The sequence below is a fragment of the Heteronotia binoei genome, chromosome 4 (genome assembly GCF_032191835.1).
Source record: "Heteronotia binoei isolate CCM8104 ecotype False Entrance Well chromosome 4, APGP_CSIRO_Hbin_v1, whole genome shotgun sequence".
NCBI lineage: Eukaryota > Metazoa > Chordata > Lepidosauria > Squamata > Gekkonidae > Heteronotia > Heteronotia binoei.
The window spans coordinates 161737230-161751608 of record NC_083226.1 but is presented as its reverse complement, the minus strand read 5'-3'; the positions used below and the strand labels follow the sequence as shown (position 1 = coordinate 161751608).

At 45.5% G+C, this 14379-nt stretch overlaps 1 protein-coding gene across 3 annotated transcripts in view; it reads left to right on the top strand.

Moving 5' to 3' along the window:
- Nucleotides 1-12375: 12375 nt before the first annotated feature.
- The window catches only part of WDR7 (WD repeat domain 7), a 301241-nt gene continuing 299237 nt past the window's right edge, over nucleotides 12376-14379 (top strand). For all 3 annotated transcript variants that reach the window (XM_060236131.1, XM_060236133.1, XM_060236130.1), the window contains exons 1-2: nucleotides 12376-12561; nucleotides 13978-14084. In XM_060236131.1, the coding sequence (XP_060092114.1) occupies nucleotides 12403-12561; nucleotides 13978-14084 (266 nt within the window). In that variant the 5' untranslated portion in view covers nucleotides 12376-12402. The remainder of the gene's footprint in view (nucleotides 12562-13977; nucleotides 14085-14379) is intronic.

Sequence of the window (14379 nt, the reverse complement as noted above, 5' to 3'; positions counted from 1 at the left end):
CATGCCACTGCCGGAAACAGGAAGTGACATCACTTCCCATGACATCGTTTTCCCTGCACCACCTGCCGGAAGCAGGAAGTGACATCACTTCCTGTGACATCATTTCCCCCAAATGCCACTGCCGGAAACAGGAAGTAAAATGAGTACCCAGCTTGCTGGGGGGAAAGTGTAGATGACCGGGGAAGGCAATGACAAACCACCACCTAAAAAGGTCTGCCGTGAAAACGTGAAAGCAGCGTCACCCCAGGGTCAAAAACGACTGGTGCTTGCACAGGGGACCTTTCCTTTCCATTGGTAATAACGGCTAGGAGCACCTTCATTGGAGGCTCATAGAATAAGACCCCCTGGTCCAATCTTTTTGAAACTTGAAGGGTGTTTTGAGGAGAGACACCAGATGGTATGCTGAAAATGTGGTGCCTCTATCTCAAAAAACAGCCCCCCAGAGCCCCAGACACCCGACAATTCTCCATTATACCCTATATCAATTCTCCATTACACCCTATGGGAATCAGTCTCCATAGGGAATCATGGAGAGCCCAGCAGACATTTCCCTCTTCCCCTCTGCTTTCTGATGACCCTGAAGTGGGGAGAGGGCCTCCAAACTGGGGGATCCCTTGCCCCCAACCTGGGGATTGGCAACCCTATCCCTCAGGCTGCTTTCACGGCCAGCGGCTGGCCAATCTCGACTCTCGTCCGGCTTTCCTCCCTGCCGCGCTCCCCCCACAGGCGCTCCTCCGATCCTGAGGAAAGAGCAAAAGCAGCCCTCCCTCCCAGCAGAGAGACATGCTTTGCAATCCATTAAGAGAATACTGGCACATTCAGAGTTTCTGTAGTAATTCATTCTGCCCGCATTCTATTACATCCTATGAATGCAACAACTCCTAGTCATTGATCCCAGTACTAATATTATTGGTCATTTCAGGAACGTTATTTGTGGGCAGTGTAAAACTTTTACTCACTTTATCTTCCACCCTCAAATAACTATTACAAAAACAACCTAGATTCTCCTTTCCTAAAACTAAGAAGTATTTCCTGATGCCACCCTGCCACCCCAGATCTGAGGACTCTCACATGCCTCTATTAAAAGATGCTCAGAAGTACTTTCCACAACTTCCAATGGCAAACAGAAAAGGATTTCACACACACACACACACACACAAAAGATTGCCTTTAAAACACTATAACTCTTTCTTGGGTTTTGCTGTAAGTTCTATGGAACTAGACCCCCTTTTTTGTAAGCTCTTGGAGGATTGGCTACATCAGGGGGTGAGGCCTAATATGCAAAGGAGCTCCGACTAGAATTCCACCTCTGAATAATACCCATCTTGATAGACCAAAGGTCAGTATAAGACAGCTAGAAAGCAGTATAAGCAGCTAGAAAGCGTCTTTGGCTTGGCATGCAGAAGGTCCCAGGTTCAACCCTGGCATCTCTAGTTAAAAGGATCATGTCATGTGAAGACCTCCACTTGAAACCCTGGAGAGCCAATGCTAGCTTGAGCAGACAATACCCATCTCGCTAGACAAAAGGTCAGTCTACAGCAGACTGGAAGAGTCTGTGGCTCAGTGGCAGAGCACCTGCTTAGCATCAAAGAATCACAGAGTTGGAAGGGACCTCCAGGGATAAGAAAGAAAGAAAGAAAGAAAGAAAGAAAGAAAGAAAGAAAGAAAGAAAGAAAGAAAGAAAGAAAGAAAGAAAGAAAGAAAGAAAGAAAGAAAGAAAGAAAGAAAGAAAGAAAGAAAGAAAGAAAGAAAGAAGAGAGAGAAGGAGGGGGAAAAAAGACAACAGGGGGTTGGTCTTTTCCACAACAAGCCTCTTGTCGGAGACAGATATTATTTCTCTTTTTAAAAAAAATATACACCACCACCACCATAACAACATCCAGAGAGCCAACAAGCAACCTTTACACCAAGCAGCCTAAGCACCCTGTGATAGACAATTTTACACGGCAAAGTGGGAGAGGAAACCCCAATTTTAAAAAGCAAGCTGGCCTAAGGATAGGGTTGCCAAGTCCAATTCAAGAAATATCTGGGGACTTTGGGGGTGGAGCCAGGAGACTTTGGGGGTGAAGCCAGGAGACATTGGGGCGCAGCCAGGAACAAGGGTGTGACAAGCATAATTGAACTCCAAGAGAGTTCTGGCCATCACATTTAAAGCGACAGCACACCTTTTTAAAATGTCTTCCTTTCATAGGAAATGAAGATGTTTCCCTCTCTCCGCCCCCACCCTTTCTGGCTAGTTGGCTCTGAAGAGGGGATTGGCCTCCCTACTCACGAGTTGCTGCCAAGGGAGGTGCAAAAGCACATGGCCCTGGGGCTTCCCTCCTCCCCGTTCCTGGCTAGTTGGCTCTGAAGGGGAGATTGGCCTGTCTACTCACGAGTTGCTGCTGCAGGAGGTGCAAAAGCACATGGCCCTGGGGCTTCCCTCCTCCCCGTTCCTAGCTAGTTGGCTCTGAAGGGGGGATTGGCCTGTCTACTCACGAGTTGCTGCTACAGGAGGTGCAAAAGCACATGGCCCTGGGGCTTCCCTCCTCCCCGTTCCTGGCTAGTTGGCTCTGAAGGGGGGATTGGCCTGTCTACTCACGAGTTGCTGCTACAGGAGGTGCAAAAGCACATGGCCCTGGGGCTTCCCTCCTCCCCGTTCCTGGCTAGTTGGCTCTGAAGGGGGGATTGGCCTGTCTACTCACGAGTTGCTGCTACAGGAGGTGCAAAAGCACATGGCCCTGGGGCTTCCCTCCTCCCCGTTCCTGGCTAGTTGGCTCTGAAGGGGGGATTGGCCTGTCTACTCACGAGTTGCTGCTACAGGAGGTGCAAAAGCACATGGCCCTGGGGCTTCCCTCCTCCCCGTTCCTGGCTAGTTGGCTCTGAAGGGGGGATTGGCCTGTCTACTCACGAGTTGCTGCTACAGGAGGTGCAAAAGCACATGGCCCTGGGGCTTCCCTCCTCCCTGTTCCTGGCTAGTTGGCTCTGAAGGGGGGATTGGCCTGTCTACTCACGAGTTGCTGCTACAGGAGGTGCAAAAGCACATGGCCCTGGGGCTTCCCTCCTCCCCGTTCCTGGCTAGTTGGCTCTGAAGGGGGGATTGGCCTGTCTACTCACGAGTTGCTGCTACAGGAGGTGCAAAAGCACATGGCCCTGGGGCTTCCCTCCTCCCCGTTCCTGGCTAGTTGGCTCTGAAGGGGGGATTGGCCTGTCTACTCACGAGTTGCTGCTACAGGAGGTGCAAAAGCACATGGCCCTGGGGCTTCCCTCCTCCCCGTTCCTGGCTAGTTGGCTCTGAAGGGGGGGATTGGCCTGTCTACTCACGAGTTGCTGCTACAGGAGGTGCAAAAGCACATGGCCCTGGGGCTTCCCTCCTCCCCGTTCCTGGCTAGTTGGCTCTGAAGGGGGGATTGGCCTGTCTACTCACGAGTTGCTGCTACAGGAGGTGCAAAAGCACATGGCCCTGGGGCTTCCCTCCTCCCCGTTCCTGGCTAGTTGGCTCTGAAGGGGGGATTGGCCTGTCTACTCATGAGTTGCTGCTACAGGAGGTGCAAAAGCACATGGCCCTGGGGCTTCCCTCCTCCCCGTTCCTGGCTAGTTGGCTCTGAAGGGGGGATTGGCCTGTCTACTCACGAGTTGCTGCTACAAGAGGTGCAAAAGCACATGGCCCTGGGGCTTCCCTCCTCCCCCAAACACCCCAGTTTTCCCTCCCCTCCCCATCGTACCTTCTTCTCTCTCCGCTCTTCCATCTCTAGTTAACTGCAGTCGGGCGGGAAGCCTGGAGGCAGAGCCTCCAGGGCAGGCAGCAGGGCCCAATCTGGTGAGAGCCCTGGTGCCTGGCATGCCCCCCTCGCCTTCTAGGTGCCCATGTGATTGGCTGGGGGAGGCAGGCTGCCTTGTAATTGGCTTCATCATTAAAAAAATAATGGAGAAAAAATGACGGACAGGGGCACTGGCCAATCCGGGACTCTGAATGAGTCCCGAGCTTGGCCAATCGGGACACGGGATTCAGGAGGCGGGGGCGGGACTTTCCCGGGAGGGCGGGACGTTCTGGCCACCCTAGTAGAAACCATTATCAAGGACAGAATGAGTAGGCACGTTGATGAACACAGGTTATTGAGGAAGACTCAGCATGGGTTCTGTAAGGGAAGATCTTGCCTCACTACCCTGTTACAGTTCTTTGAGGGGGTGAACAAACATGTGGACAAAGGAGACCCAATAGATGTTGTTTACCCTGACTTCCAGAAAGCTTTTGATAAAGTTCCTGATCAAAGGCTCCTTAGTAAACATGAGAGTCATGGAGTAAAAGGACAAGTCCTCTTGTGGATCAAAAACTGGCTAATTAATAGGAAGCAGAGAGTGAGTATAAATGGGCAATCTTCGCAGTGGAAGACGGTAAACAGTGGGGTGCCGCAGGACTCAATACTGGGTCCCATGCTCTTTAACTTGTTCATAAATGATTTGGAGTTGAGAGTAAGCAGTGAAATGGCTAAGCAAGGGTGTCAAACATGACACTAAATTGTTCAGGGTGGTAAGAACCAGAGAGGATTGTGGGGCACTCCAAAGGGATCTGTTGAGGCTGGGTGAGTGGGCGTCAACATGGCAGATGAGGTTCAATGTGCAAATTAATGCACATTGGGGCCAAAAATCCCAACTGCAAATACAAGTTGATGGGGTGTGAACTGGCAGAGACGACCAAGAGAGAGATCTTGGGGTCGTTGTACGTAACTCACTGAAAATGTCAAGACAATGTGCGATTGCAATAAAAAAAAGCCAGTGCCCTGCTGGGAATTATTAGGAAGGGAATTTAAAACAAATCAGCAAGTATCATAATATATAAATCGATGGTGCGGTCTCATTTGGAATACTGTGTCTCATTTGGAGTCCTTTTCTCCCTTTCTCACAATACAAGAACTTATGGGCATTCGATGAAATTGCTGAGCAGTCGAGTTAGAACGGATAAAAGGAAATAATTCTTCACCCAAAGGGTGGTTAACATGTGGAATTCACTGCCACAGGAGGTGGCGGCAGCTAAAGAATAGCTAGCTTCAAGAGGGGTTTGGATAAAAATACGGAGCAGAGGTCCATCAGTGGCTATTAGCCACAGCATATTATTGGAACTGTCTGGGACAGTAATGCTCTGTATTCTTGGTGCTTGTGGGGGGGGGGCAAAGTGGAAGGGCTTCTAGCCCCACTTGTGAACCTCCTTTTTTTTTGGCCACTGTGTGATACAGAGTGTTGGACTGGATGAGCCATTGGCCTGATCCAACATGGCTTCTCTTATGTTCTTATATCTAAAGGGATAATTTCTGGTAGTGGATTTGGTCAAACGTCACAAACCTATGCAGCCCACTACAAGTGAAGTGTGTTAAGTGCGGCAACTTGTTCCTGATTTATGGTGACCCAATGAATTAATGACTCCAAAACATCCTATCCTTCACTGCTTTGCTCATGTCTGAGGACAGTGGCTTCCTTGATTGAATCAATCCATCTCATGTTAGGGCTTCTTCCTGCCTTCAGCTTTTCCTAGTTGTCAGTTTTTCCTATTGTCTTTTCCAGTGAGTTTTGTCTTCTCATAATGTGGCCGAAGCACAACAGTCACAATGTAGTCATTTCAGCTTCTAGAGAGAGTTCAGACGTGACTTTATCTAGAAACCACTATTTTTTTTTTACTGTCTACAGCAAGGGTGTCAAACATGCAGCCTGGGTGCTCGGGGGCCTGAAAGAAGCCCTCCGGGTGTCAATCAGGCCGCCGGAGGGCTTCTTTCAGGCCCCCGAGCAACTGGCTGTTATCTACTTCCTTCTCCCTCTCTCCTGCTTCCTTCTGCATCACAGCTTGCTTTCTCAATTGCACAGGAGCTACAGAGCAAAGCCTCTATTTTCTCCATTGGCTGAGGTGCCTCCCTTGAGGGAGGAAGGGAGAGCTTGCTTTGCCAGGCTCTCCCAATTGCACATAAGAACTACTGCACCAAGCCTCTCTTCCTTCTATTGGCTGAGGCTCCTCCCCCTCCTGGTCCCCCGGGGAAGGAAGGAAAGAGTCAGAGCTTCCTTTGCCCAGTTTCCTGGATTGCATGGAAGATATACAAAAAAAGCACCTTTAAGACCAATGGGTGTTAATGTTTTAAGCATGTTTTATTTTAAGTTTTTAAAAAACCTTTACTTGTGTTTGTCCGTGTCTTTTATAAAGTTTATATCTCCACAACCTGGCATTACATTTTATGACACACATGGTCTGGCCCAACAAGGTCGCATTTATGTCGGATCCCGCCCTCATAACAAATGAGTTTGACACCCCTGGCAGTATCTGTAAAACTCCGCATTTCCACAAAACCTCCAGCACCACATTTCAAATGAATCCACTTTCTTCCTGTCAGCGTTCTTCGTTGTCCAACTTTAATGCTCATACATAGTAATGGGAATTTCATGGCATGAATTATCTTGATCTTGGTCACCAGCAACACATCTTTAGGTTTAAGAATTTTATCTTGCTCTTTCATGGTTGCCCTTCTCTGTTTCAATCTCATTCTGATTTATTGAGTGCAAACTCTCTTTTGGTTGATGATGGAGCCAAGGAATAGGACATCTTGAACAATTTAATTTCCTCCATCAGTAATTCCCCACTGTAGTCATTACTTTTGTTTTGATGTTGAGCTGTAATCCTGCTTTGGTGTTTTCTGCTTTAACCTTCATCAGCAGTCATTTCTGCCAGTAATATGGCGTCATCTCAAATTGTTAATGTTCCTTCCACCAATTTTTGCTCCACTTTCATCTAAATTTAATCCAGCTTTCCTTATGAATTTAAGAACATAAGAGAAGCCATATTGGATCAGGCCAGTGGCCCATCCAGTCCAACACTTTGTCACATTGTGGCCAAAAAAACCCAGGTGCCATCAGGAGGTCCACCAGTGAGTCCAGGACACTAGAAACCCTCCCACTGTCCCCCCCCCCACCAAGCACCAAGAATACAGAGCATCACGTGCCCCAGGCAGAGAGTTCCATCTATACCTTGTGGCTAATAGCCACTGAAGGACCTTTGCTCCATAGGGTAAGTTCTGCATATGGATTGAAGGGATAGGGAGATAAAATACATCCTCGTCTGACACCTTTGCCAATTGGAAGCCATTGTGCTTCTCCATATTCTGTCCTAACAGTAGCCTCTTGTCCAGAGCACAGGTTCTGTATCAAAATAGTCAGATGCTGGGTTACACCCATTTCTTTTAAAACCAACCATGACTTTTTGTGATTTGCACAGTCAAAAGCTTTGCTGTGATCTGTGAGATGCAAGCTGATTTTCTTCTGAAATCCCTTCATATGCTCCAGTAACCAAAGTAAATTTGTCACTAAAAGTGATAGGCTAGTGTAATATAGCCAGCTTCAAGAGGGGATTGGATAAGCATATGGAGCAGAGGTCCATCAGTGGCTATTAGCCACAGCTTATCATTAGAACTCTCTGTCTGGGGCTGTGATGCTCTGTATTCTGGGTGCTTGGAGGGGCACAGTGGGAGGGCTTTTAGTGTCCTGGCCTCACTGGTGGACCTCCTGATGGCACTTGGGGGTTTTTTGGCCACTGCGTGACACAGAACATAAGAACATAAGAGAAGCCATGTTGGATCAGGCCAACGGCCCATCAAGTCCAACACTCTGTGTCACACAGTGGCAAAAAATGTTATATACACACATACACTGTGGCTAATAGCCACTGATGGACCTGTGCTCCATACACTGTGGCTAATAGCCACTGATGGACCTGTGCTCCATATTTTTATCTAAACCCCTCTTGAAGGTGGCTATACTTGTGGCCGCCACCACCTCCTGTGGCAGTGAATTCCACATGTTAATCACCCTTTGGGTGAAGAAGTACTTCCTTTTATCCGTCTTAACCTGTCTGCTCAGCAATTTCATCGAATGCCCACGAGTTCTTATATTGTGAGAAAGGGAGAAAAGTACTTCTTTCTCTACTTTCTCCATTCCATGCATTATCTTGTAAACCTCTATCATGTCACCCCGCAGTCGACGTTTCTCCAAGCTAAAGAGTCCCAAGCGTTTCAACCTTTCTTCATAGGGAAAGTGCTCCAGCCCTTTAATCATTCTAGTTGCCCTTCTCTGCACCTTCTCTAAAGCTATAATATCCTTTTTGAGGTGCGGCGACCAGAACTGCACACAGTACTCCAAATGAGACCGCACCATCGATTTATACAGGGGCATTATGATACTGGCTGATTTGTTTTCAATTCCCTTCCTAATAATTCCCAGCATGGCATTGGCCTTTTTTATTGCAAACGCACACTGTCTTGACACTTTCAGTGAGTTATCTATCATGACCCCAAGATCTCTCTCTTGATCAGTCTCTGCCAGTTCACACCCCATCAACTTGTATTTGTAGCTGGGATTCTTAGCCCCAATGTGCATTACTTTGCACTTGGCCACATTGAACCGCATCTGCCACGTTGACGCCCACTCACCCAGCCTCAACAGATCCCTTTGGAGTTCCTCACAATCCTCTCTGGTTCTCATCACCCTGAACAATTTAGTGTCATCCGCAAACTTGGCCACTTCACTGCTCACTCCGAACTCTAAATCATTTATGAACAAGTTAAAAAGCATGGGACCCAGTACCGAGCCCTGCGGCACCCCACTGCTTACCGTCCTCCACTGCGAAGACTGCCCATTTATACTCACTCTCTGCTTCCTATTACTCAGCCAGTTTTTGATCCACAAGAGGACCTGTCCTTTTACTCCATGATTCTCAAGCTTTCTAAGGAGCCTTTGATGAGGAACTTTATCAAAAGCTTTCTGGAAGTCAAGGTAAACAACATCTATCGGGTCTCCTTTGTCCACATGTTTGTTCACCCCCTCAAAGAAATGCAACAGGTTAGTGAGGCAAGATCTTCCCTTGCAGAACCCATGCTGAGTCTTCCTCAATAACCCGTGTTCATCAATGTGCCTACTCATTCTGTCCTTGATAATGGTTTCTACCAACTTTCCCGGTATTGAAGTCAGACTGACTGGCCTGTAGTTTCCCGGATCTCCTCTGGAACCTTTTTTAAAGATGGGGGTGACATTTGCTACCTTCCAGTCCTCAGGAATGGAGGCAGATTTCAATGAAAGATTACAGATTCAGAGCAATTGAGATGTTGCAGAATATTTACCATAACTTTAGCCATTTTGACCCTTGCAAAGTGTCAATAGTATTGTAGAAGGAATCTTCATGAAGAAATAATTTTAGGAGCACCTAGGCAGAATAAAACCAAAGATGATAGGTGGGATTTCAGAGGCTGAGTTTACACTTAACATTTTACATGCTTCTCTTTCTGTCTATGGGTGTGTTGTTTTCATATGTTACATACTAAAGGGACAGCTATGTTAATGGTGGTTGAAGGGCTGGTTGATTCCAACAAGGTAGAGTAGAGATGAGAACAAAGGTCAGGTTCCAGAAAGTTAAACTGCAGGGAAAAATGGGAGTGTGATTTTCAGAGAACCAGGGAGGGCAAAGAGTAAAGTTGGAACAGCCAAGGGTAAGATGAGGAATGGTGTCTGAGCAGCGGCTCAGTGCACAGTGTGGCAGCTTTACCACATGGAAGGAAATCTTAAATAAAGGTTACAAGGGCCAAAAAGTGTCCTAGTGATCAGTCATGGAATTGGGCAAAACCAGGGACCAGCAATACTACTGAAGCCCCAGATGCCATTCAGCTTTCATTTAGAGGAGCAGGATTCCCACAGTTTGCCTTTTGATAGGGTCTCACCACAGATAAAGCAGCATATGAAGGCATGTGAAGAGGAAACTGAAAGGAAAGATAAATGCAGTCAAAACCCTTGGGGAAGCTTGGAGGCTATTTAAAACAACAATCCTAGAAGCTCAGATAAAATATATACCACAAGTTAGCAAAGGCACAAACAGGTATAAGAAAAGGCCTGCATGGTTAACAAAGTTACGGAAGCTGTAAAAGGTAAGAAGGATTCCTTTAAGTGATGGAAAGCTAGTCCAAGTGAGAGTAATAAAATGGAACACAGGCTGTGGCAAATCAAATGCAAGACTGTGATCAGGCAGGCAAAAAGGGACCATGAGGAGCATATTGCAAAAAACATAAAGACCAACAATAAAAATTTCTTCAAATATATTAGAAGCAGGAAACTAGCCAGGGAGGCATTGGGGCCCTTGGATGACCAAGGGGTAAAAGGATTACCTGCTTCGGCGGGGAGGGCGGGATACAAATAAAAAGTTATTATTATTATTATTATTATTATTATTATTATTATTATTGAAGGAGGATAGGGAAATGGCTGAGAAGCTGAATGCATTTTTTGCCTCCGTCTTCACTGTGGAAGATGAGGTGTTTGCCCACTCCAGAACTGCTAATTTTGGAAGGGGTGTTGAAAGACCTGAGTCAGATTGAGGTGACAAGAGAGGAGGGCTTTTAGTGTCCTGGCCTCACTGGTGGACCTCCTGATGGCACTTGGGGTTTTTTTGGCCACTGCGTGACACAGGGTGTTGCCCTGATCCAACATGGCTTCTCTTATGTTCTTAATAGATTATTCTGACTTCTGACTCAATCAATGGTTTGTTTGGTTTGCTTGGAACAACCTGTATCTCCCTATAATACAGGTAGTATTATAGTTTTAAGTTGGGGTGTACTCAGTCTAAATATTTTAAATTGAAATCTGTAAGTGCTGATTTTAGTAGTACAATTGGAGTTTAAAAAGCTGCTTCATTTTCCCCTTGAAAAGGTCATGTTACTATATAATCTCTTATGGCAGCACAAATACAGATTTTTAAGGCTCTGATAGCGTGCCAAATTAGCTGTTTACCACTAAAGTGATGATGCATTGAGGGATGAAATAATTGCCAGCTGTTGTCCCTTTCCCTGAAAACAGAGGCTTTGTGCACTGCTGATACTCAGACAAAACTCACAGTAAGAAGGAAGCAATATTTGTCTTGAAGGGGAGTGCAAAAAACCCTCCCCAAACACCATACTGCCTAAATATGAAAATCCTCTGCAGTAGTTTCTGATCTGGAGCGGTGTGTGGTATCCGGCCAGTGTTTCAGAAGTCTTCATCAGAGAGTTGTATAGCAGTTCTTCATGTAGCAATATAATACACAAACAGTATTATTTGAAGTGCCAGTCACAAATACACCTAACAGTAGTTCAAGGATTCCTATGGCTGGTGATGCTTCTTTGAGTTACTGCTCTAATTTCCAGCATTCTTGAAGAATCCATGGTGAAAAGTCGAAGCTAAAATTTTGAATGGGAGACCTCAATAGTGACAGCAGTGGCAAACCACCTCTGAATGTCTCTCACCTTAAAAACTCCATTGGGTCTCCATAAGTCAGCTGTGACGACGGCACTTGATGGAAGGTTCCACCACCATCAAGGGAAGCTTAGTAAGAAGCGAAATGGGCAGGAATCCTTCCTCTTCTGTCTTGTATGAACCTTTGCTCTGTGAGTGACGATGGATGAACTTGGCTAGTTCCTCTGCTTTATCATAGCTTCCCTTGCCATGTGGCATATTAGTCAGAAATGACCATTAGCAGTAGCTTTTTGAAAGGTATCGAGCATTGCCACAAGGAAGGAGTGTGCTTATAGACTCCAGGGAAACTTGGATTTTCATTTGTTCAGAGTTTATGATCTGGGGTCCCTAACATTTTAATTTAATTTATTTAGTTTAATTTTTACATTTATATCCCACCCTATCCCGCAAGCAGGCTCAGGGCGGCTTACAACAATAAAACAACAGAGTTAAAATAATATCATAAAAACAGATGTTATGAAACATGAGCAGCACAGTAAACGATCTTACAGATATAGTCTTTTTGAGGTTGTGGGCAGCTTTGGGAGTATGGGAGGGGGTGGTGAGCACCACCTCAAAATGGCTTCCACAGGAAGCAGAACCAAGCCCAAAATGGTTCCCTTATGTGGTGAAGACAATCCCCCAAAATGACTGCCTCATGTGGTGGAGACAAACCCAAGATGGCTGCCTCATGAGTTGGAGATAAACAGAGTATTGCTGTTCTCCCACCACCTGGGAAGAAGGAAATCTTGAAGGGGGAATAGAACCAGGCTCTAAGAAAACCTAGTTGCTTACCAGTCTTCCTTATCCTCCAGTGGAAAATTATGTCATTTGACTGGGGGAAGAAAACAGAGCAAAGGTTCATACAAGAGAGAAGAGGAAGGATTCCTGCCCATTTCGCTTCTTACTAAGCTTCCCTTGATGGTGGTGGAACCCGGAGTCCTGGTCTCCAGTGGCTCCACCCACTTTCTGGAAAGCTCAGTGGATGCCAAGGCAAGTCCCATTCTGGAGAACCCTAGTTTACATGTTACCTCAGTGCACTTATTTGATAACGTGATTCTTGAACAATTTTCTGTTTCATTCGGCTGAAGTTAAAAACAATCTTTTTTTTTTTTTTTGTTTAGGTGCAAAAGCATAATGGCGGGCAACAGTTTGGTGCTGCCGATTGTGCTGTGGGGACGCAAAGCCCCCACTCACTGTGTATCTGCTGTTCTATTAATGGATGACGTGTCAATGATTGTAACTGGTTGTCATGATGGGCAGATATGTCTCTGGGACCTTTCGTCAGATCTTGAAGTAAGTGTAAACTGCATTTTATGACTTCCTTTAGTCAAACCATTTATTTATTTTAGCAGCTTACTGAAATGTAATTTAAACACATCTGGTCAGGTCTACTCTGAGTTGGATATGTCTATAATCTACTGGGCAAGGCTCTTTGTAGTGCTTATGCATCTCTTAAAACAAAACCTTGCTGCTTGCGCTGATGCATAGCAATCAATAAGTTATTGATATTCATAGGCTTGCTTTTGTTGGTGGTTAGAGTGTTGACTTTAAAAAAAGCACCACATTAAGCCATGGAAAATCAATGAGCCAAGCTGAAAAGGGACTCTGTGGGGTCATTTCCTCCCTGCCTGACCTTTTATGGGTCATTCCACTAGGTCAGTTTAACATGAATAACTAATAGAGATATCAATCCTGGGAAGGCATTGTTTTTTCTTAAATACTTTTAAAACTGTACATATTATTTTGCTGCATACAGCTGAATGTTGTTATATGTGAAGATCAAATGGTCTTGATAAAACTGCATATAAAAACTCTGTTTCATTAGCAACCCAGATTTATCCATGTCAGACCACTTGCTCTCTTTTCCTTTTATGTTGAGGTGGATGGATATTTTTTGTTGTTGCTTCTAAAGCCCATCAAACCTTTTCTGTGTACATCCACAGGACGTTGCTGGGTTTTCAGAGATTTCAGTAACCGTGAATTCTGGTAGTAAAAGTTGTTTTTTTCTTTTCAAATCTTCCTCTGTAAGATGAGAAAGGCAAGCGTTGGCTGATTTGACTAATGTAACACCAGGGCTCTGCTGCTGGGCCAGATCTGGATCAGTCACTGCCTGTTTTAAACTGTGATGTGTTTTGAAGAAAAATAGTTATGAATGTGACTTAAGTGCTAAGCAATCCTGAAGTGAAAACACCAACCCATGACAGGGAGAGTGTTTACGCTTTATGCTGATGCTTCTCCAACAGCCAAAGGTGTGTAATCTGACTTCGTGCACCTTCAGCACACAAAACACAGCTGTCGAGGATAACTGCAAACACCATCCTACGGATCTTTCACATATGAGATAAAAAGGCGTCCGCTTTCATATACTGTAAACTGATTCTTATATAAAACTCAAACTCTTGAAATACAGATTGATCTTGCTGATAAGAACGCCCCCCCCCCCCACACACACATGGTCTCAAGCTAGAGCTAAAGAAGGAAGACAGATCGTACTGATTGGATATTATAAATAGTAGTCAACAGAGAAATTATCTGGTGTGCTTATCATTTCAACAGGAGTAAATTTCCAGAAGTGTTATAGATAAGTCATGCCATCTGTTTGCATACTGCTTTCACCATAACTGCAATAACCTTTTATTTAGCACTTCTAAAAATTACATGGAGACTTTCTCAGTTGTTCTTCTGTTTATCTTTTTTCTCTAATTCTAGATAAATCCCAGAGCTCTCTTGTTTGGTCACACAGCTTCAGTTACTTGTTTATCTAAAGCCAGCTCTTCCAGCGAAAAACAGTATATAGTGAGTGCATCAGAAAGTGGGTAAGATCTCTCTTTTTCTTCCTCCTCCTGTGTAATACATTGCATAATTTGTTATCCTAAGAGAAAAAAGGAAAGGTCCCCTGTGCAAGCACCAGCCATTTCCGACTCTGGGGTGACGTTGCTTTCACAACGTTTTCACGGCAGACTTTTTATGAGGTGGTTTGCCATTCCCTTCCCCAATCATATATGCTTCCCCCCCAGCAAGCTGGGTACTCATTTTACCGACCTCGGAAGGATGGAAGGCTGAGTCAACCTCGAGCTGACTACCTGAAAATCCAGCTTCCACCGGGGATCA